The sequence below is a fragment of the Pinus tabuliformis genome, chromosome 9 (assembly GCF_031772625.1).
Source record: "Pinus tabuliformis cultivar Carrire ecotype Pingquan chromosome 9, CPIR1, whole genome shotgun sequence".
In the NCBI taxonomy this organism is placed as follows: Eukaryota; Viridiplantae; Streptophyta; class Pinopsida; order Pinales; family Pinaceae; genus Pinus; species Pinus tabuliformis.
In genome coordinates this window covers 694,095,181-694,121,096 of record NC_142307.1, presented here as the reverse complement: position 1 = coordinate 694,121,096, position 25,916 = coordinate 694,095,181, and the positions used below count along the sequence as shown (strand labels likewise).

Here is a 25,916-nt window from a genome sequence, read left to right as displayed (position 1 = left end):
AATTTCATCAATTTAAACATATATATGCAAAAAAGGCAATTTTTTAATCAAATTGGTAAATATTATTTTTTTGTTCAGAAATATAAAAAAAAAATTAACCAATTTGCGAAATTTCACATGAATGTGAAGTAAATAATGCAATATAATAATATATATATAGTATGTAAATATACTATATATAATAATATACTAATAATACTTATACTAGTATAATATACTATTATATTAGTATATTATAATATTATATAAGTATATACTTAAGTTAATTTTTGTCCATATAAATAAATGAATATGTCAATTTCTATTTTTATATTATTAATATAATATAATATACTAATATTATATACTTAGTGTGCATATACTAGTATATTATACTATATATTATAATATAAAGCATATAATATTAATGGTTTATTATATTAGTATATTATAATATTAATATATAATAATAATATCCTATAAATAAATAATATTATATCCTATATTATACTAGTTTATTAGTATATTATATTATATTAATCATTATATTATACTGAACTATTATATCCTATTTATAATAATATTGATATATTATACTATATATATACTATACATATAAGTAATTGTATACTAATATTATATTATTACTATTATGAATATTATTATTATAAGATAATATACTATAATATAGGATATTATAGTATTATTTATTATAAGATATACTAGTATCACTGGGTTTTGAAGCCAGAGAATTTGTTAATGAGTGGAGATGTTATTAAAATTGCAGATTTTGGGTTGGCTATAAACATACCAGAGGAAGCCGGGAGGCCACTTGATTCTTATGTTGTGACGCGTCCATATCGAGCGCCGGAACTCCTGCTTGGATCCACAGATTATGACTTCGCAATTGATATTTGGGCGGTGGGTGCAATCATGGTGCAACTTTTCACTAGCTACCCCTTCTTCAATGGCTGTAACGCGGTCACTCAGCTTTATAAGATCTGCTCTGTGATTGGATCTCCTAATAGCCACACTTGGCCTCAAGGATTAGAACTTGCTTCCTCCTTCAATTACAGATTCCCAAAAAAGTTTATGGGCGTAGATTCTACTAAACGTTTTTCCAATATCTTGGGAAGGGTAAGTGGGGAGGCCATTGACCTAATCAAGCATTTGTTGTGTTGGGATCCCAAGAAGAGACCCAAAGCCATAGAAGCATTGCTGCACCCTTTCTTCTGTCCTAGTTACAACATTAATAGATCAATTCCTCCACCTCCACTGCCCAAAAATCTCTTGTTGTCTCGGTATCCCGCTTCCATCACATATCATTCTAGTGGACCCTGTCAATACAGTGCAATGCAAAAGTCTGGCAATAATATTGCAGGTGGCTTCTCGGATTTAAAAAGAAGCATTGATTCTGTAAGTTATAATTGCTTTTCTGTTCGTGAACAAGATACTTCTGTGCGGCAATGTCATCTTGACAAACCATCTCCAGGAAAGGGCACGTCGCAGATTAAACGAATGGTTGGAGCAGGAGAAAAGCAACCAATGACATTTGATTATGCACCATATTCTTTATCTACTAAGGGTGCACTGTGCACTGCTCAAGAAAAAACAATAAGTGATGGTGCATGGCGCAGTTGCAAGGAACAAAGGGTTAGGAGCTAGGTTCTAAAAGTGTGTTATGCACCAATGGTTTTTTCTTTCCGGGTATCAGGTCTCCAATTGCATTATATATATCTATATCTATATCTATATCTATATATATATATATATATATATATATATATATATATATAGTTGTTTTTAGTGAGATTTTTTGGAAGTTTTTCTGGTGGGCTTTTCCCATCTAATTTCTCTAAAATCAGGTAGAAATTTATTGAAATCATAACCTTGATAGGTAACCCTTGCACAAACCAAGTGTCCTAGGGGTTTTTCAGGTTGCTAAATCTATATATACAGTCAGAAAACCAGTTTAAATAACACAAATCAAAATTTCAACTCAAAATTTTCAGTTGGATTCCAACAACAAAAAACTCCAAAAAATCTAGCTTGTAAAATGTGTTCCATTCCCAAAAAATTGCACTAAATACATCATTGCTTGTAGGATGTGTTCCCACATCTATGAGTGGAAGCGAAACTCACCCTCCTCTGGACTTCGGTGGTCGCAACCATGGTGATGGTCTCCGCATCAATAATCTGCTTCCCTTTTTCATTCCCCTTGCCAAGTTCTGACTTAAAGTTAGAACATGCATCTAATTATAAAGCCTTCAACTCGGCCACCAAAAACTGCTTGCCCCAACACTCACTTGTGTTATGAGTGGGTCTCTTGTGAAAATCACACCACTTTCCTATGTCCTTCTTTGACTTCGTGGTGTTTTTGTTTGCTTGCGACTTTGACGGGTTGTCCTGGGTCACCCTGCCTTGGATTTGTCCTTTGTTCTCCGGTTTGGCGGTACCTTTCCCTTGCTTCAGATTTGGAGATCCAATGTCTCACTTTTTTCTTTTAAACTTCTACTCAATCTTGACAGTGCATTAGTACACTGTGCCAAGTGACAAGATGTCCAGGAATTTCGTCTTGTCTTAGATGTACCTCATAAATCAACTCACAAGAATTCCAAAAAATATTATAATACATTTTCGCCCATATAAATCAATTCACAAACATTTCAAAAAAATATTATAATGCATTCTCCTTTTAACAAATTATATTTTTTCTTCTTTCAAAAAATAATATCATAAATATCTGAAACAAAAAATTGTATCATAGATATCAAAAATAAAAAATTGTGATACATACCCTGAAATTTTGATACATTAAGAGAAAATTAAATATAAATAATGGATCAGTAACTTGCAACAAGCTACCTCCTATTCACAATTAAGTAAAGAGCAGCCAATTACTAAAAATTGTTTGAATATTGAATAGTCAAAATCATGAAGTCATTTATATATTAAATTATATTATATATACACAATTTATGATATATTATTATAATTATAATAATATGTATCCTATACCCATATACTAAGAAAGTAGAGACAGTAGTATAATATAAGTAAATAATACTATACATATAAGCAATTATATACAAATATAATTATCATTAGACTATTATATAATAGTATATTATTATTAGTATAATGATAATAATACTTTACTATTATAATATGTACTATATTATTAGTATATATGTAAGTATAATAATAATATATTAATATTATACTAATATATTATACTAGTATATAATATTATATGTATAGTATTATTAACAGTATAATACTATAAGTATAATATTGATGCTAATATTATAGTGTCTATATATCCTATAAGTAAATATTATAATCAATAATATTATAATATATACTAGTATTTAGGATAATATATTATGTTAATTAAGTTTGACTATATTTAAATAATAAGGATGACCATGTTTGACTATTAATATGGTTGACTATGTTTTACTAATTTTGTAATCTCACATTCTCACAATGTTTTGCCACATTGTGATGGTAATATTGATATTATTAAACATTTTTAAATCTTGATAGTGACAAAACAAGGATGACCTTAGTTGACAATGGTTAAAATTTTTTGAATTATAAACCCTAATATTAAATCCTAATATTAAACTCTAATATTAAATCCAATATTAAACACAATATTATAAACCCAATATTATAAACCTCAATATTATAATCCCAATATAATAAACCCTAATGTTAAACCTTAATATTATAAACCCAATATTAAACTCAATATTATAAATCCTATATTAAACCTAATATTATAAAATGAAATATTAATCCCATATTATAAACATAAGGTTGACCAAGTTTGAACATGGTTAACAAATTTAAAATTGACTATAAAGGTTGACATTGTTTGACTATGTTTGACTATTAATAATAATTTTACTATTTATATGGTTGACTATGCTAATATGGCTGTACATCTTCCTTAGCTTAGTTTTCTTAGTTGAACACTAAAATCTTGGGCATGACTGATTCGTTCTGAAAACACAAAAAAACCAGTTTATAAACTTAATTACATGTGATAGAATAAGAATGAAATTACCTCCAGTGGGTCCATGGTTCTATCATCTATAATTTTGTTTTGAGAATGTTACCGTCAAGAAACTTAATTTGCTTCATTATGGATTATGGTTAAAGATGCGAGTGACAGAAGCAAAATATGAAATTATAAATTATGAAGCAAAATATTTTATAAATTATGTTCCTGACTGTATGGTCTGAAGATCTTACCTCTGCTCTGCTGGATCTTTCCTGCCCTATGCTTTGCTGGATATGTCTTGCCTGAGTTGGTTGATCTACTCTAACTGATTGATTAGACTGAACCACCTTATCTTCCTGAGGTGAGTGACCTGTGTTACCCACCAGACTTGACATCTGCCAAGGAAAGGGGTGTCGCTGCTTTATGAGAAACCTTCATTCTCCCTCGCTTCTAGTATTTGAACAAGGGGGTGCTTACATTGACACTCGAACTGAATATGCTACAGAATCTGTTCGAATTCCAACTTGGTCTGCTACTACTAGCTATTGAACTGGAAGAGAGGCTTCAGGCTTTGCTCGGTAAATTGAATCAATAGGTGTTGTGACCACCTTAGTTGCTTACATTGCTACTAGTAATTATGCTAGTAATTATGTGCCAGGCGGAGCTAGTCGTAGAGCCACCAATTGAAAAAGGAAGCCCTAGGACGGATGAGCCCTAGTGGTTTACTCTTGGGATTCCCCAGCTATGCGGATCGGCAACTCTCGCCTTCACTCTGGAGTATAGTTTCCCATAAAAAGTGAGAGCTTATCCTACCCAACCCACTCTTCTCCTTTCTTTTAAACAAGCCTTTGAGCGAGTTGATCAGCAACTCTCACCTTCACTTTGCACTATAGTCTCCCGTAAAAAGTGAGAGCTTATCCTACCCATCCCACTCTTCTCCTTTCATTTAAACAAGCCTTTCAGCGAGTTGAGCTACAACAGGAGAAGGAAAAGGAGAGGCAATTTTATGCCCAAACTCAAATGAAATCAGGCCTTTGTCTAGATCTTCACTGAGGATATAATCCATAGTAGAAGATTGGAGGTATTCAAATACAAGGCAAGGTGTTGAGGCGACAGGTGAGGCAGGTTAAGGTGTTGAGTGGTAGGCGAGGCAGGTGTTGAGGCAGCAGGGGATGCCTGCAGATGTTGAGGTGGTAGGGGACGCCTGTAGATGTAGGCATAAGTCTGTATATAAAAGAAAAAAATAAAAACAATCACATTAAATGTTTCAAAGTAATGCTAACTTTCAAGCATTAGTTCAATTTCGTAAAGGTTTAAACTCAAATCAATGTGGGTTCTCCTAAGTTTTAATAAAAATCACAAAAACCATACATTGTGGTCGGTAATAAGAGGTCCAAACTAAAACTTTGCCTTAAATTTTGTTTTATAGAATAATTTTGTTAAAACTTAGATTAAAATATTGAATACGCCAGTTGTCAACGTGAATTAATGTTGGGTCAACCGTTACCGATCGCTATAGTCCCTGTTATGCTGAAGGCAAGGAATAATAACCCCTAAACCATACTAGATACAGATACATGAGAATAATATAATAATAATAATATCATATAAAGAAATAATATTATATATATTATACTATTACAACATATACTATTATTAATAATATAGTAATTATATTATATAATATGTATTATTATATATACTAATTTAATATTATAATAGTATATATTATTCCTATTAATATAGTAGTATATACCTATATTATACCTATGTATTATATTATTATTATAGGCCTTAATACTAACTCACCTCCTCCCCGCTTAGTATTAACATTATTTCCAACAATTGGTATTAAACCTAGTTCCTCTAGGAACAAATTAACCACTTGAAGGTAGATCAAGAGGAAACATGGCTAATGAAGATTGGCTTATGTCAAAAGGAGTGTCATTGTTTAATGGACAAAACCATGAGCTTTGGAAGATTAGAATGGAAGCCCTTTTAATGTTCATTAATGAAGATGTTTGGTTGTTTATAAAATATGGATAAAAGAATAAATTTGATACAAAAACTAATAATATTACCATGAAAGGGCTATCAAAGTTAGATGCTTATACAGTGAGACATTGTGAGACATCAAAGGAAATGTTGGACAAATTTAAATGTTTATATGGAGGAGACAATCACGGGGCTCAAGAGAAGGATGAAGAACCTTTTTTATCATGCAGTGAATTAGAAGAAGCCATGTACACATCCCGTCCTTCATATGAGGAATATTTTGATTCTATAAGAGTGTTGTCCCATCCCCTCCCATTCTCATAAATATTGGAACTATAGTCTTTCTTGTAATTCCCTAATTCTTTTCTACATCTCCAACATACCTTAACAAATTTTCCAATCTAGAGTAGATTTAAATTTCCCATTGAATGAATTATTTTTGTATCTATTTTAGGAGTATCCTCTTATTGAAAAGACATATTTTTTCCAAGTTTCCATGTTTTCTCATCTCATCTCCTATGATAACAAGGATGAACCTATTTCATTGAAACTTAAAATATTTGCATTACAATTTATAGAAATAACCAAACTATCCCAAGAGGCTATAAAGAACACAAAAAATTGATACACTTATATTCATATGAGATCTTAATGCCAACAAACGATAGTTGACTTACCAAAATATTGAAGGTGCTTAGATGCATTGTCTATAAAGATGGTCATACTTTATAAGTCACTGACATAATAATAATAATAATAATATAAGTATATACACTAATATACTGAAGTGCATTAGTACATATATTACTAGTATATACTAATATTAGTATAATATTAGTGTAATATACTAGTATAATATTATAATATATTAGTATATATTATAATATTATTAGTATAATATACTTATAAGAAAGTATACCTGGGTATACCTTGTGCAGTCATCAATAAATAACAAGAAATAGTAAGCTCCACCTAAGGACCTTGTTTGCATAAGTTTGAAAATATCAGTAAGCACAAGTTCCAGTATATCTTTCCTTCTCCAATTTAAGCTAGAGGGAAATTCATCCCTGTGCATTTTTCCAAGTGCATAACCTTCACAATCAATGATTTCATTTCTTAAAATAGGAAGTCCATCAACCATACCTTGTTTCTGTAGCAACAATAAGTCATGACGGTTGATGTGACCAAACCTTTGATGTCAAATATTTTGTGTTGTCATAGTCATTGAAGTTAAAGCTTGATATGACATGCTTGTAACATTAACCTTATATATGCCTCCAACTGGTACTCCTGATGCAACTGGATTCTAATGATCCAAAAAATCCTTTATAACACAGTGTGTTTTGAAAAATTATACCTTTAAATTATGATCTGTAATCATGGAGACAGAGATCAAATTATTTTTAATACTAGGCACATACATGACATTATAGATGCACCTAATAATACCATTAGGTAGTATTACAAGAATATCTCCATACCCTTCAATCTGATATGCTCTGTCATCTCCTAGGTAGATGTTCACACCGTTGTGGGTCTCCTTGAAATTTTCATACCAGTGTTTATTACATGTCATATGAGTGGATGCTCTAGAATCCACTAACCAATTTCTAGCCTCATCAGTCTCAGTAGAAAAAGAAGCATCAGGCACAAATAATTTAAGATCATTATTCATATTTTCACCAGAAAAATGCCTTGTATGCCTCTTGTGTCTATGCTTATTTTCATCATTCTTCTTTTTATAACAGTCTCTAGCAATATGACTAGTGTTGCCATAGTAAACACTTAATTCCTGAATCATTTTAAGTAGATGACATACCTTGAAATGGATTTTTCTGAGATGGACCACTGCTTTTATGCCCTCCTCCTGGTTTCCCTTTGAAGAACTTTTTCTTTGCCACCAACGTCAGATCTACATTCTGAGGCTTCAGATTCTTACACCTCTCTTCTTCTTGCATCAAAATCCCTGTCAACTCTTCAAAGGTGGGAGCTTTCTCCCTTGCTGCAAGCCCTGTAATGAACATTTGATAATCCTCTGTCATGCCATTTAAGGTAATCATGATGAGATCAATGTTGGACACTTTCTCCCCTATGTTGCCCAACTTGTCTCTCAGTTATTTAATCCGTGAGATGAACATAACAAAGGATTCATTCTCTTCCATTCTAATGGAGAGAATCTTACTCTTCAGAAACAACACACAATTTGTATTTTTCGTTTCATACAAATCCTTGAGTGTCACCCAAATTTCATTAGCGGTTTTGCACTCTCGGATATCAGGGATTATGTTTTCTTTCACCGACCTCTTCAACAATGCCTTTGCTTTACTTTCCCTCTGCTCCCAATCCTGAACTGATGTGGTTGTGGCACATCTAGCTGCAGTCATCTATGCTTTATCACTTTTACAATTGTCCACGCACTAGAACCCTCGAGCAATGTTTTAAATTAAACTTCTAGTTGGTGTAATTTGACCCATCGAGCTTATTCCTCTCATTAAAGTATGCCTTTGCAATGTGATTATTCATTGTGGCAAAACAATTTCAACAATGCCCTACTTTTAATTAATGTGCACCACTAGTTCTTGTTTGATCAAGAGATCCATGACTTCAATAATAGATCCACTGGTCCAATCTATAGATCCAGTAATCCAACTACTGATCTATGAATCCAAAACTAGATTCTCCACTAATCGATCTACGGATCTAACTCCAAAACCTCCAATAGTCTATCTACGGATCGAACTATAGATCCTCTAATAGTTGATCTATGGATAAAACTTAATATATATCACACAAGCAAGTCGTAGGTCACACAAGCACTTGTTAGTGATGATAATTTGAAAGTGTGACCTACATTGTGAAGGAAAATGTGACCTACATTATTTTCCAAGAGTGTGACTCTCTTACATTGGGAAATGTGATTTATACATAATGCTTGGCCCTGCTATATATGCATTCAAAGGTGTGTTGATATTGTATTTAGAGGATCCACATCACATGAATATCAGAAGGAAGGTCATATGGAGGGGCGTCAAAATTAGTTCCTGGGTAGTGATAAATTTTATAAATTTGTTTAAATGTTTTCTAAAATTCTTCTATGATTGTGAAAAAATTCCATAATTCATCTCTGATGTCAATGTGTGTATGAACCCTACTTTGGAAACACCACTGACAATAGAGATGAATGAGAATGTTGATATGAAATATGTGATAGACTCAAGGGAGAAGAATGGTAATCCTCTCGAGCTTATGCCCCAATAAGAAAACAAGCACCTTTATGCTACTATAAAGGTATTTTGTGAGTTGCAATTTGGTGTTTGGACACAAGGTTGCTTGGGAGACCATGTCAATAAATGTAGCCCTGATCACATTGTCAAACTAAAAATGAATGCAAATCTTGGTGGTTGAACTGATGATTGGTTGATAAACAAAAGAAGTGGCTACTTCTTATATCAAATGTGTCTTCTTTTATAACTACTGTTGATATTTCACATTCAAGAGTTGGAGATGTTGGTCCATCCATATGTGCTTTTGTTGCAAGTATGGACTATATAACTAATATATATATTACTATGTAGTATACTTTATATAGTATATACTAATAGTATATAATATTATACTATTATATTATAATAATATTAGTATATTATACTATAAATATTATGTTTTATGTCACTAATATTGATGAGAGGGGGCAATCTCTGTAGTGGAAATGACATGCTTATTTGGTTACTTTTGTGTAATTAAGATAAGAGAATTGGCTTTAGATGCACAACTTAAATTGATATATTTCCCACATTTCCAAGTATGATAATATTAACTTAGGTTTTGATGTTAGACCATGAATGAAATACTACAACAATGTATTTTTTTTCCTTTATTAAAACTCCAAATTTATTATTATTACATGACCTTTGACCAATTCCTACTTTGTTAATATTATATTTCAAATGCTAAATTGTGATGTCATCCATTTCCCACCTTTGCATTTGAAAATGTTTGAGCTAGTTCTTATTTTGTGCAAAGTTGGTTTGAAGAGCTTGGTGTTAAAGTGAGCAGTCTCATTACAAACCATAAGGGGATTTTGTGCAAAGTTCGCTTAAAGAGCTTGGTGTTATAGTGAGCAGACTCATTATAAACCACAAGGGATACATTTATTCTAATCACCAATGCTTTGAGGGCTCTCGATGCTCTCAGTGTTGCAGAGTCCCTTTTCCTTCAGATTCCGACAATAATTTAGTTTATTGCATGCTAATTTCCAAGGCACTGGTGACTTGCTTCCCTTCAGAAAATACCAAACAACTCTTTGTACATTGACTCCGGAAAATGGTAAGTACACCAACATAACTCTTGATTGATAAATTTCTCAGAAAGCATGCAAAATTGTAGAAAGCATAGATATAACAATTTTAAAAGTTCACAATATTATTGTTTTCACCCTCTTGGATTTAGTTAATCACCAAAACATCAATACTACAATGCCCAACACACAACTTATCTCAAGGCATGCACAGTTTAGAGTAACGAATTTTTGATTTTATTATTTACAGGGGGTTGATATAGGTGCACCTAGTGGACAGTTAGGAAAATGTCCATATGCATTTGAATATTTTCAAGATCTCTATGATTGGCCGGGATCATTAGAGGGGTCTTCCATAACAAATATTTTATACCATACTCGAATATGGACTCTAGAAGTGTCGTATGCTTGTTTGAACCCTGAGTCTAACCAATAGAAATTCAGAATCATAAGGATATCCTTATTGGGCACACCATTCTTAACCTTCATTGCAATCACAAAACCTATGAAACCTGACACCCAAAAGAACATAACATGATAATACAATGGAAAAAAAATATTGATTTCCATATTGATATCAAGTAGTTTTTTATTTTGCATCTAGAGGGTACCTCAAACTTTTATTTTTTCAAAAAAAACCTCACTTACGTTATATGCTTTTCTTGATTTTCCCATTTTGTTATCCCCTACCATTGATCTCAAATCCCACACTTTTTAGTCTTGTTGGTTCTTTTAGAATAATGCATTTGCTTCTTTAGTTTAGATGGGTGGGTGTGAGAATCATTACCTTAAATCTTTACCTAGGATGGTAGGATGGTGGAAGAACTGAGAGTCGGCATAGCTAATGTTCTCGATGCACTCTCAGATCAATAAGTGCACGGACCCAGTGAACAATAGTAGGCAGTCAGATTCCTTGGGAAAATCCTGTGAGATATGACAATAAGCACAACTCCAAAATCAGAAAGAAAATACAAGTAATGTCTCTGTCACAATTCTATTGTCTATCACTATTCACAATTCGAACTTTTGTCTAAGAACAAATTATATTGATGAACTAGTTATATAATATGTACATCACATTCTCATATAATGTGTATATCAGATTAAAATTTCTATTGTTGAATTGGTGTGACTAGAGGGGATAATTGCAGTGTCATTACATGTGGAGAACAACTTGCTTCAATGCCAAAATTTGAAGAAAGCAACACAACCTATGCCAAACTATGGATAAAAGTTTATGAAAGAAACTTTGGATAAGAACAACACAATAAAATTTAAGCGTTGGTTAAAAGGAAAGAAATCCAAATTGAATTTGAAATTTGGTTAAAATGCAATAAATCCAAATGAAAACACTAAAATTGGAAATAAGACCCCAAAGATGAAATTCAAACTTTAGTAAAAGACCAAAAATCGTTTTGCCTTTTTACATGCAAAGGTAGCATACTTGGCCCTGCTGCCTTCAACAAGGTCATAAAGACATGTATTTTTGTTTGTATTTGCACGTTTTTAATTTATTCTCAACACAATTTTTCTATGTAAAGCAAACAATTCTACAATTATTGAACAATTGAACCAGTAAATTTATGCATACATAGCGCCATAGTAATAAAACCCCTATATGCTTTTGCATTTTGCATTATCTCACCTTCTTCGCTTTGAAAAGTATAATGTATTTATTTCTCATGGATTGGCATTGGTTTGAAAATGTGATAATTGGTGTTGAGTTGTTAGATATCTACCCCACTTTGGATGATGAGCATTTAGGTACCAAACTTTATTGTGTACAATAACCTCACATAAGCTCACTACCCAATCTCCCCTGCATAAATTCGTCAGGGTTTTCATTCTCATGGATGTTTATTTGTATTACACTCATTCATTGGTTAGTATCTGCCTGGTATGCTGCTCTCATATTCACGTTATTGTTCAAGCCATCGAAATTACTTGTCTCAATACAATTTACAAACGCCATGAACACTTTCTTTCTAGCCTTGTGTATCTATGTTTAAGAAAAATACAATAGTGTAGAGGCTCATATTGTTGGAATTAATGGAGAAAGCTAAACTTAGATTATTGTTATGATGATGATAGGTTTGAGACTCTAATCTTAGACCTCATAACCTAATATCTAGGGAGTGGTTGAAACCATCCTGTTAGTGTGAAAGCCTATATATTTGAGGCTCATCTGACTCAATGGAAGCGAGCTTGTATGGGTGTTTGTACACTTTCCAGGTATCTCAATTGGAGAGCCATTTAGTTTATAGTTAATATATTCAGTTTTTATCATGGTATCATAGCTACAGGGTTGAGGAGCCTATTTCTGAGTGGAGAGAGGTTGATGCGATTGAGACAGAATCAACACAGATTTTGAGAAGAAAAATGCGTCGATTCACTGTTAATACTTTCACGATTTTTTATTATCGGATCGATGTGAGGGCTGAGGAGAAAATCTCACTGGATCGGCATGAAGGCTTGGAGTAAAATCCTGCTGACCCTGTGAGAGCATGCTATGTAAGCGTGGTTTCGCTACCATATCGCTGTGGATCTGCTGCTGAGGCAGAGGTTGTTGTGGTTTTCCGAGAAGGAAGGAGATCGTGATTGAGCCGTGGAGGTTTTGGAGTTTAATTTTTGGGGAAGGAGTTGGAACATTATTTCTCGAGAAATAAGCATTTGTGGAATTTTAGCGTGAAGTCAATGTGGAAGCCATCTAATTATTCATGAGTTTGGCACATTCTCATGTCGTTGCAGCAATAACATCTCCAGTAAAGTAGATTCCCAGTGAAGTCGGTGGAGAAGAAAAGCTACATGGAGGCAACGTGTTGTTCATGCATGTTCCGAAGCTTCATGTCCAGAGAGTCATCTAGCAGATTTGTCCTAGAAATCTTATTGTTTAAGAAACCTAGAAGTTGCAAGTTGTGGAGATCCCAAAACCAATTAGGTAAATTTTCTTCTAAGTTATTATATTCCACAATGAAAATGCGAAAGTTCTTGTTGATTTGAATCCATCTTCAGGAATATGTGTTTTCAGAAATTGCTAATTACATACATCAGAATTAGATATTGATAGCATTTCCAACTTCTGAGAGGTCATTTTGTTGCTCGTCGCAAGAGCCGACGGCACTGAGACTTGTGTGGCACAGAAGCCACAGTCTATAAGGTTCTACAGTTGAAGAGCTGCCAAAGGGAGAAGTTTCTTGCCTGGATGGTAACGGGGTTGTTGGAGCTCGTTAGAGGACCATGTGGAGTCAAAAAGAAATCTCGAAGCAAGATAAACAAAGATAAGCTGGACTTTAACAATATGTCTATATTTTTAGATATTTTTTATTCTGATGATGATGTTTTTCTCATGTGGGCATTTGGAGGCATTAGCATGAGTAGTATGTTTGAGTCAGAAGAAATTTCAGAAAAATAATGTGGTTCTCTTGATGACCACGAGAATCAAGAGGTATAGTTTGTTGTGTAAGATATTGATATTGAAGATGCACAAGCTCATCTTCAGGAAGGGCGTCAAGAGGAACAAAGTGTTGAAGATCAATTGGATGAACCACATGAAGCTGATTGCAAAGACGTGGCAGAAGAAGACAAAGCTAGAGAGAATTTAAATTGCGATGACATCATCACTGATGTTCAGATGGTTGACACTGGAAATAGTGAGGGGGGAAATTCTCCTGTTAAGCCTGCCATAATTTTGAGAAGGGCAAAAATAAGAATTCAAGATTTCCATCACTGGGGAAGAAATGAGGTGAAGATACATCATTACCTCATGGCGAGGAAAGTGAAGATGAAGCCTCGACTTAAGATGAAGAAGCATGGACTTACAAGCAAAAAGACCAAAATGAAAACCTCTGTTACCAAGTTTTTTCATATTTTAATTGTAAGCCTAGCTAAAACTAAACTAGCAGGTGTATGTTATTGTTCAGTACCCTTTCTCCATTAAGGGGGAGTGTTGGAAGTAATGGAGAAAGATAAACTTAGATTATTGTTATGATGATGATAGGTTTGAGACTCTAATCTTAGACCTCATATTCTAATATATAGGGAGTGGTTGAAACCATCCCGTTAGTGTGAAAGCCTATATATTTGAGGCTCATCTGACTCAATGGAAGTGGGCTTGTATGAGTGTTTGTACAATCTCCAGGTATCTCACCTAGAGATCCATTTAGTTTATAGTTAATATATTCAGTTTTTATCACATATACGGTCAACAATCGAAATTACAATCAAGATATAATGTAGAAAACATAGAAGCTTGGTCTATTTTAAAGTTTAGAGTTTAGCTTTAATTGCAAAGACTCAATTCGACTCAAGATGTAATGTGGAAAACATAGTAACTTGTTTGTTCAAAATAGTAAATATATTAAGACATTATTATAATAATATTACTATTATTATTCTAGTATACTAATATAATATTATACTAGTATATTATGTTATAATAATTAATAATAATATTATAGTGTATATAATATAGGGTTATTATTAATAATATATTATAATATAGACACTGGTCTACGATGATCTATCTGTTGATGAAGTCGAAACCCCGCAGACTGTCAAGACACTTCAACCCAAACTGATGGTTATTTTAAGCCCTCGCTGTCGCGAGGCTGGTTTCACTTCTGATCAGGAAATTGTTCAAACACCCAAGGCTCCTCATCACTCATCTGTATGCATTGAAGATCAATCTCACACACATATTATGCTTCCTCCACTCAAACTACACTATCCCATCACTCATACATTGAAGGAATCTTATACAGCAAGCACGCGTGTGCGACACAAGTTGTCTTTGTCTTTTTCTTTTGATTGCATGTCACAATCAAGAGTGTGCATATGATTAATAGTTGCACGCAGTGTCACACAACTCCATGGTAAGTCCACGGATTGCATGTCATACGCACTCACTCATGTTCTATGGATGCGTTTAATCTTGAAGTGTGTCTGTATTCATTGTTATATCTTTCATGTTTGCTGGTTCACACAATTGTGTTGTTCACGAACCATATCTTCACCAGCATGGGTCAACCAATGTGCCAGTGGTTGCATTGGAAGTATCACTTCATGTGAGAAGACCCATGCACTGTTAGCTTAGGAATAGGAATAGTGTTTGGTTTTGGTTGGTTTGCTTGCATGCATGTTTGCTTCTTACTTTGCATGTTTGTTTGTTTTCGACCCTTTCTTACTTGTTTTGCTTATGCATTTACTTCTGCTTTTGCTTTGTTTGGTTGTTTTTCTTGTTTCCATATTCAAACAAACACTAACATATGAAGTATCTGCATAAATTATAATACTTTATAGTAAGTATATTAACTTATATTATAATAATATAAGTCTAATTATTATACTATTGCTATATTAACTAATAGAGTATATTAGGTAATAATAATTATTTTAATATAGTTTGCTTATTATATATATTATTAATATTATATTAGATTTATTAATTTTGAATATATGCATTAATAGGTTAATATTATTGATTAACCAGACTGTGAACGTATTATTTTTAATTATATATTAGTTAAGAATATATCTATCAATATTTATATATATTTATATATTCTTCGGATAAGGAGTGTGGAAAGGTCAAGATGGAGGAGAGGATACAGCTAGTGCAGTAGGTGGAGCACAATATAGTGGGGACGTAATAGGAAGAGTGAGGCACATATGGATGTCGTATAGGAGGAAGACAATGGTGCCTGAGGATGGAAGGCGTGTGTAGAGGAGTATTGATGGTTATGATTTTATAAACACGGTGGATTTGATCAAAGAGATCATGGTGAGTAGAAAGATGGAGATATTTTGGGAAAGAGGAGAGGGGGTGGAGTGGAGCCGAATGGCAGGAAATATATTTTGGATAGTTGGTGATACATATGGGACAACCAAAGAAGACGAGGAAAATATGCCAATATACTTATACTGGTGGAATTATCTGTTTCCGCACAGCGCCAAAGCCAGCAAAAATGCGGAGGTCGAAGGGTGGATTGATCTTCCGCAAGGTTTTCTCAGCAATCATTCATCGATCTACTGCAGAGGAGCGAACAGGGTTCGAATCGCAGCCACTAGGCACCAAAACCAGGTAGTTTCTGCAATCCCCATATGTTTATATTCTTCTTCCTCATCACAGGTCGAAGATTTCGAAGGCCCCACTGTGAATGAAACGGTTTCATATCCTGAAAACGAAGACCTATCATACAGTGAAAAAGAAGACCTATCATACAGTGAGAACGAAGACGTAAGCAATTTTGACGAAGCCCTCGTTGAAACCCCAGATATACACGAGGATTCTGAAAATGCCGATTCCGAAAAGAAATCCGATGAAGATGCAGAAAAAATTGTTTCTCTCCTTAAAAAGAACATGGAAGCCGAAGAGCTCGTAGCAGAACTGGAAACTCTAGATTTGAATTTAAATAAGAAGTTTGTAGGAAAGATCATTAATAGCCCAGCTGTTAAAACGAAGCAAATAATTAGTTTTCTTCAGTGGGCATTCAAGCAACCTGGTTATGTGCCAAGTCCCCGTGAATTGACTTCCCTTATTTCAGTCATGCATAATAAGGGTGTGGTTAAGCTGGAGGTCTTGAGAAGTTTGATTGAAGAGACCGCAGAAAACCACGAAGGACCTCTCTACCTCTCAGACTTACACCTTCGACTGAGACACTTACACGAAACTATGAGAAATTTACAAATGTATATCTAAAATACATTTCCAACACATAAATTTATGACAAAGTCAAAACATTAAGGCACAGGATGGGCGAATGTACAGGTAAATGAAACATTAAGGCACAGGATGGGCGAATGTACACGTAAGTGAGTTTTTTTTAGGTTGCAGAGGTTTCAGACTGTAAGTAAGAGTTGCGCATTAAATGTTTGTCTGTAAACAAATCAGAACTTGAAAATGAGGTGTACCACACTTATGGTTGTTATGAGTCTCATTAACTACGGTAGTTAAGATTAATATTTTCAACACTCTTAATCACAACTGCAGCTAGTGACAATTCCCAAACACTATGAAATAAACATTATTATTATATTAATAAATAATATTAATATAATTATATTACTAAACAATAATATGAAAATAAGCAACAATAATAATATAATCTATTATAATAATAATCAATAATACTCATAATTATAATATAACTATTATACCATTGATATATAATATATTTTTATCTAATATATATAATATAATCACTCTTAATATACTATTATATTATATTATAATATAATATAATATGTTATGTGTATATTATAATATACTAATATTAAATATATTATATTATACTAATATATTATAATATACTAGTATTATATTTATAATATAATAGTAAATATTGTTTGATATTATTTTGAAGCTTATCCCCATATATATCCGTGCTAAATCTAATAAAGAGCCTATTCTCTATTACTTGATGTAGATGGATCACACTTTGGTTCGAGTATCCCATCTACCTTTTAGATTGATTTGCTTTAATTAAGAAAATTAGATGAACAATTTAGAAATTATTATTTCTATTTATTATTAAGAAAAACATTTTCAAGCAGACGTCTTTCTAAATAACAATTAAAATTATCAACATAGTTTTTATACAATTTTAATATATATCTCTAATCTCTTCACTGTTATGAAAATTAGATGTGGTAAAGATTTATAATAACAATTTCCAGAAAAGGATGACTCGTGAAACTTCTGACCATGAAAAAAAAAACATAAAAAGTCGTTATCGAAAACAAGTATTCAACAAAGGTAGGTGAGAACAAAATAGAAAATACAGTTTATAACTTCATGCCATTGCCCCCAATATGGTCAACATGATCATCGATAACTGATCTGTAGGTTGCATAGTTCCTTGAGGTATCTATGGGATTTATCCATTGCCCCAATATGATGCAACATGATAACAGATCTTTGGGTTGCACAGTTCCTTGAGGTGCCTATATGGGATTTAGGTATGAAATTTCCAAATTCATAATTGAGTAAAGGACAAAAATCCTTTGAACTTAACTAACTTTAAGCCCACAACCTCTGTATTTGCCTCTGTTCACTATTGTAATAATTTTCCCATCTCAGAAATGCAGGTATTTCGATGCTCTTTATATGTGGTGTTCATATGGCTTCATCTCTACTTTTAATAATGATTTTATGATGCCCAACCTTTCTTAAACACTGATAAGTGAGAATCATAATATGTTTTTTTCCTATTTTTATACATGAACCAAAGGTCCATTGTAAAGATAAACTATTTTATAATGAATTTATATTTACAGACCTTCTTCAAACTGTTGGAGGGATCAGCATAAAAGTATGGTTTATTATAAAAAACACGAAAGTCTATTGTAACAATATGCTGTCATGTCTAGTTATCAAATGTTTTATATAGGTTCTGCTTTAGTTTTTACCCTATTCTTGCAAGTGGCCCATGGCAAGATGTGCTTATATATGTCCATAATTTCCTGGCAGAATATAGAGCAATGAGAACCCAGTAAAAAATGACAGCAAAGCTTGAAAATGCTAACCAGAAAGATGCCTTCAGCATGCCTAAAACAGAGAATGCATCTGAAGTATTAAAACTGATTAAGAGTAAAACTTGAAAGTATGTAAAAGAGTAGCATAAAAAACGGCAGATCCCTGTACAGAGGGAAATTTATGGCTGAGCAATAAAATTGGGGTAAAAGAGTAGCATAAAAAACGGCAGATCCTTGTCTAGAGGAAAATTTATGGCTGAGCAATAAAATTGGGGTGAGAGAGGCTCGAACTATCGACCTGAGGATAAAATTGGATTAAGAGAGCCTCGAACTTTCGACCTCAGGATCCCTCAAAGTAAGCTATGAGACCTACGCGCTAACCAACTGCGCAACAACCCCATGAACGAAAACAGGAGTTCTCACCTTCGTTTTCTAAGGTTCAATTTTAAATAAATGGGAATGTATAATGATATGTGGTTGAATATAAAGGAGTATGAACTTACCGAACTAAGGCTGACAGGAACCTCCAAAAATGTGTATGCTGCAACTCTAATCGAAAATCTCTTCCCCGTAAAGTAAATTCAGCAGAATATGCTTTCAAATGTAAAACTAAATTTCATTTCACACCATCGAGAGCTGAGTAAAGAATAACATACAGCTTAAAAAGCATACGCTCTAACCCTATTTAGATATTTCGGTCCCATAACCTGTAAAGAATAACAGAGAGCTTAAAGACGCATACGCTCTAACCCTAATTAGGCATTTCGGTCCCATAACCTGAATTCAGTAGACACTATGCCAAGGAAAATAAATTTCATTCCAATCCCATCCCAGTACCTCATTTCTCGTCAGCCAGTGCTCGATTTTGATTGAATTTGTATTTCTCGTCACGTAGGTGGGCTTAAATAAATTTCAGAGGAGGCTTGAATAATTTTGCTGGAGTGTATTGTACTTTTCAAACAAATTTTATTACGGTTTTTTAGCAAGTTAAGTTTAAATAATCTTCCTATGCTAATATGGTTCTTGCACTTTTCAAACAAATTCACACATACAATAGTAGCCTTTACTTATTTAATAAAATTTGTTTTGATTGTTTTATTGATTCAGATTAATGTAATGTGGCATACAAAAGTTGAGAGAGTATAATAATGGCAACAATTATTCACCGTGCATTAAGTTAGTGATTGGCTTTGCTTAGTGCATGTTATTGATGTATGGTGTAACCCTACATGGTATGTTATGATCTTCAATGGAATTTTTTCTGGTGAAGTATTGCGCTGTGGCTTCATTTCCAATAACTAATTTATTATAGTTCAGTGGTGATTGTACTCACATATGCAAAAACATTAATAGCCCGTGCGCATTTGAATTTGAATTTTGTAGCTCCCATGCCTATTTGAATTTAAATTGTGTCATCTTAATTTATGTGGGTTGAGACCTCTAAGCATTGCAAATGTGTGGCATCGTTTCTTGTTAATCATTTCGAAATACTGAAAAGGGATGTGGTCTTAGCTTTGGCACCCAATGTTCTTGCTCTTTACGAAGCACACTTTTTTGTTCCAATGGTGAGAGTCATTCTTAACACCATCATATCTCGCCTCAATGCTCAGAATGGTGCCACCATTCTTTTAGACTATGCCTTTTAAGACTACCTTTGGTGGTGACATTTAGAGGATCATTTACAATGTAAATGTTGAGGAGATGTGGCGAGTAGGAACTTGAGCACAAGGAAATCCCAACGTTTCCATATTGAAATCATTAACAAATTCCTCTCATGATTAGAATCAACATCATTAACCAATTCCTCTTGCTTATTAATAGATTCAAAACTAGAGTATTCAATAAGGTTCAATTTACATGGAGGATCTTGAAATTCAAGGTGAGAGGTTAGGACTTCAAACTTTTTCTGGTTTTAAAATACCTTAATAGCTTTCCACATTTAGTTCAATGGTTGTGGCAGCTTTCGCTTTGATTTCTCTATTTCCTTGCAACCATAAAATCATCCTTTGATAAATTCTTATCGCTTTCTCAAAGCATTTGTTTTCCATGTGACCTTGTTCTTCCAAATTCACTCGTTGAGTTCCACGAAAACATGTATCCTTGCAAATCTAGCTTGATGACCTTCTTCTGTTATTTTCAATGATTTAACGAAAGAACATATTATGTTTATTATTAGTTTTAAACTTTTGTTGTTCCAAATTTCAAACAACAGGTAAGGGAAGTGAACTCACTTGTGTATTACTATAGGAGTATGAATCCTGGGATCAAAGTCTGATTGCCAAAACTTGTTGAAGAGATCATGAACCATGGTGGGTTGCAAATGAATATCCTACTTCTATCCACGTTAGATGTTGAGAAGACCAACATGTACACTCGAATGACTAAGGATATTTCAATTCTTTTGTTGATTTTCTGTGAAATTTATCCGAGTTTACTATTCTTTTCACATAAATTTACAAATTAACCCTTTTGAACAAAACCATGAAGTGGGCTCTACTATATATATTGGATCAACAATGATCTCTAAATTGGACAAGAACTTTCTCAAACATTCTTGCCTAGCTTTGCTGCCTTCACAACTTCTCACTATAAGAAGACCAACATGTACACTCGAATGACTAAGGATATTTCAATTCTTTTGTTGATTTTCTGTGAAATTTATCCAAGTTTACTATTCTTTTCACATAAATTTACAAATTAACCCTTTTGAACAAAACCATGAAGTGGGCTCTACTATATATATTGGATCAACAATGATCTCTAAATTGGACAAGAACTTACTCAAACATTCTTGCCTAGCTTTGCTGCCTTCACAACTTCTCACTATAAGAATGAAAGGAAACCAATTTCTAAAGACAATTATGATTCACTATGACATCCCTTAATGATTTTGAGGGACAGGTAGGTTTCTCGACCAGCTCATCAGACCATTCACCACATCTTCACCCTCTGTGTCTTGATTGGGGAGGCACGAAATCGCTCTTTGAAAGTCTACTGTTGTATTTTCAGAAATCTTTTGAATTTGTTTCGAGGGAAACCTTACTCCAGAGACTCAGAGATATTAGCATCTCAGTGACCCTAAAGATTTCTTAATACTTTGTTTTATGAATAATCAATACTTTTTATTAATATTTTAGATTGTGTTAAGGTGTGTTGTTCACCATTTAAGTGTTGTGTTAATGGTTTAATCTTATCATTATTAGCTTGTTAGAAGTGACTTTTGCTTCCATTTGAACGAAGACCTCATACTCTTAAACTAACCTTGACTTGTTGGATGAAATATAGCCCTTTTATACTTTTTATAATGGATACTTATATTTTTAATTTTCTTTAATAAATAGAATTCCAAAAGGGTCTCAATCCTTGGTGCAGTGAATATATTGATTTTCCATCGAATACAATTCTCTAATTGAATTCTCTATTCTCCTCTTAATATAGGTGTCTTGTTGTGGTGTGAGATTATTAATGTATTTTGGATGTGGTGGAATGAAGAAGAGGTGAGGGAAGGTAAGTTTGTAGGATAGATGGATGGTACCTGTTGTGGGGTGAGATTATCAATGTATTTTGAATGTGGTGGAATGAAGAAGAGCTAAGGGAAGGTAAGTGTGTAGGATAGTTGCATGGTACTTGTTGTGGTGTGAGATTATCAATGCATTTTGAATTTTGTGGAATGAAGAAGAGCTAAGGAAAGGTAAGTGTGTAGGATAGATGGAGGGTAAATGTGAACATAATGTATGTGGCTATGGTAGTTGATTAGGAAAAGTTTTTTAAAATAGTATTCATCAGCTATATTCAATATTTGATAGACATTGGCTTGCTTAAATAAAAGGAAGAGAAATGAAAAACCTTATTGACATACAATAAGACTTGAACAACCTTTCTTGCTACCCAACTTGTTTACCCGGTGTGAATCTCCAAAAATAAAATGAAGGACCTTACTAGCATACAATAAGACTTCAACAACATTCCTTGCAACCCAATTTGTTAACCTTGTGTGAATCTCCAAAAATAAAGATTCGAAAGAAAGTATATGTTTCGATAATTGAAGGAAATAGAGAAGAAATAAGTAGAAATAGATAGTCAGAAGATAGTACGAGGAAATTGAAATAGAGGCCTCGGGCAAATGGCTAGAGATTTGGGTATTGAAGAATCCGATAACCCTCGTTGTAGGATTGGTCGAATGAAACGAGATGGAATATCGATCCTAGGTTCACCAAAGCTACAACAAGGTCATGTCCCTTCCTTTTGGATGTTATGAGTCTTATTGTAACCTAGTGAGCTATATGATACCACACTCTGTGATCCAAATCTAGCTAATGAAGTTGCCACCTCAGAAAAAGTGTGCCGGAGGAGCCAATAGTTCACAGTTTCTATGGATCGACTACTGGTCCTCTACATGCATGTTTCACATCAATAATGCACCCCAAGTGTAGGTTTTTGGCACATGATATATATACTAGAGTTTATTTCTTGTATTTAATTTATTTATAAATTTATTTGTTTGATTTTCTATTTTCTATGAAGTAAAATAGATCCGAGTTAAAAGCGATAACAAAATTTAAAATTTTTTAAATTTTTTCTAGCGAGGATTTTTTTTTTAAGCCTTGGGTTAAAAATTCAATATATTAAGGAAATGTTTTATATTTATATATATCAATATATTAAGGAAATTTATATATATATATATATATATATATATATATATTAAATTAATTAGTTAAATGTTGTTTAATGGTAGGTTGGTAAGTGGTTGAAGTTTAATTAGTTAAATGATATTTCATGGTATGTTGGTTGAAGGTTGATATTAATAAGTTGATTAATAATGGGAGCTTGATCTTTGTTTTTATTTGGAAATCAATTAATAGTTATATATGTATGGGGGCTAATTTCTTAAAAGTAAGTATTTGGTTTGAATTTTTTCAATAAATATATTATTCTTTTTTTGTTTATGAGTAGCTAAGCATACCACAACATTAAATAGAATCTATACCAATTATCATAACTAACACAAATGGTGTTAGCTATGTAAGTTTATTCAAGGCATTTTTATAATCTTATAACTTTAAATTAATTCTAGATTTTTCTAATTATTGTGTTGAGAGATACTTTCCATTTTCTAGGATGAGTTGTGTTATCGGGAAAAGTGTCTATTTAGAACTATATCCCACTAAGGTGTGACAGCTACCTTAGAAACAAACAGAGAAAACTACTTTTGTATTTTTCTTTATGAACTATAAACAAAGAGGAATAGGATGAACCAACCTGTGTCTTGTGCTAGTCCTTTGATCCAATCTCTCTCTTCTTTGACAGCTTCCAGCTACCTGCTCCCTCACTTGCCCAGCTTCACCAAGTACCTGTAAGATCACAGAAGAAGGAAACTATACAAAGACATGGGCTTATATTCACAAATAACTTAGGATCATATTTAAGTTAACCATACAAATGTAACAAGCATCAATGAAACACAAGCATGGAGAAGAAACTCAAATAGTTTTATTGATATACAAGAAGATCCAGGAGGAGTTACAACTGCTGATTCCTGACCCAGCATCAACCTCCCAGCAAAGAAGTCCCTTCTTCAACCCCAAAAAAGCATAGATCACCCAATTCTCTGATATGTATATCAAAACCAACAACAATTCCTTACAATGTGCAAAATTCCAGCCTCTGGATCTCTGGGATGAGGGATCCATATATAGATGTATGCAAGGAGGATGAGTCAGCTCATGATTTGATTAGTGGCTTCTCTCTGTCAGTTCTTGCTTCCACTTGGAGACTGAAAGCCTCTTACTCATCCTTGGTCGAATTCAGTGAGGCAAGTGTCATTGGAGAAGATTCTAAAAGCTTCCATTGTCTCTCCACCTCGTGGAATGACACTGCCACTTGTCATTTCCCGCTCAACGCACCCTGGTAGTGCATTTAGGTGCATTGCAATGCACCTAGCTAGTGGAATTAGGTGCTATGAAATGCAATTGGCTAGTGGAGCAGCTGAAATGATCCTGTTTTGACTTATTCTGAGCAGTTTCTGGTGGAGAACATCTGGGAGAAGCTATAATTTGTTGACCTTGTTCCTTTAGGAGTTAGAACAACACTTTTAGGGAATTAGGAGCCCTTGGTTTATGGACATTTCATGCTTAGAGCTGTAAGGCACAAAAATGTCTATAATAGTTCCCCCTAAAGTATGAGGCCGTTTATCGGGTGAAATGCTTTACTAGGAGGATCCGAAGTTCTTTTAATGCTGGGAGGAGAAATGTAATAAGATACAATACAATACATTATCTTCATACTGTTTTCATGATCTAGCTGAGGCGGGCATTCCCATGCTCAGCTTTATAAATTCATTTTCATGTACATAGGACAGACAATCGTCTGATGGTAGACTGATGATTCTGATAGAGCCATCATCCTTTTGGTAGGATGATTATTGTGCTGCAATGATGTACATTTCAATGTCTTTATTTTCCTGAATATATATCGTAGCCCGGATGGATGAAACTAGATATGGAGTCTTCAATCTCGTCCGATCTTCACTCGAAGTACAAGTCGATCCATGTGAGAATTTTTTTTAAGTCGAACATGGAAAGACATCGCTTGATTACCAGTCAATGATGTAAACTGTTAACAAGCGCGAGAGGAATCACCGATAATGATAATGACCCTCAAGGTACTGCAGTACAATTCACGTGGTGTGAATAAAGGACTTGGCGTCGAACACCACGCAAAATCTTTCGGTCGAAGGTCATGATGTAAACCTGTCGCCGGAAGTGAGAAACTTGCCATTGAGGCATGCAAGCTTCAAAGTACTGAATGGGGTGTTCCTAGATCAACTTCTTCGATAATGAGCTGATGTCGACAAGGAGTGATCCATCATAGGAGGGCCTTAATGAATCCCACATCAATGACACGGAATGGAGCAAATGATTTTGATGGAGGTGAAAACGATCTGATGATATATGGTTTAGGGTGGTGGTCATGAAAGAATGGAGTATAATGTATGGTAGTGGGCGGGACATAGGTGGCCTTACTGGATGACTTCTCTTGAACATGTCGGCGAAACTTATGTGATGGATTGGTAGCATTAACCCCACATGTGGATGGTATGGCGAGACCATGGCGATGTGACCGGTGAATGAAACAACCCAACCCGACTCGGGCACGGAG

General features: G+C 33.7%; 1 protein-coding gene across 1 annotated transcript; it reads left to right on the top strand.

The window, feature by feature from the left end:
• The first annotated feature begins 738 nt into the window (after positions 1-738).
• Positions 739-1,644, top strand: LOC149150545 (cyclin-dependent kinase F-4-like). Its single transcript, XM_089442856.1, has one exon. The coding sequence runs from the start codon at positions 739-741 to the stop codon at positions 1,642-1,644; it is 906 nt and encodes a 301-aa protein (XP_089298982.1).
• Positions 1,645-25,916: the final 24,272 nt, after the last annotated feature.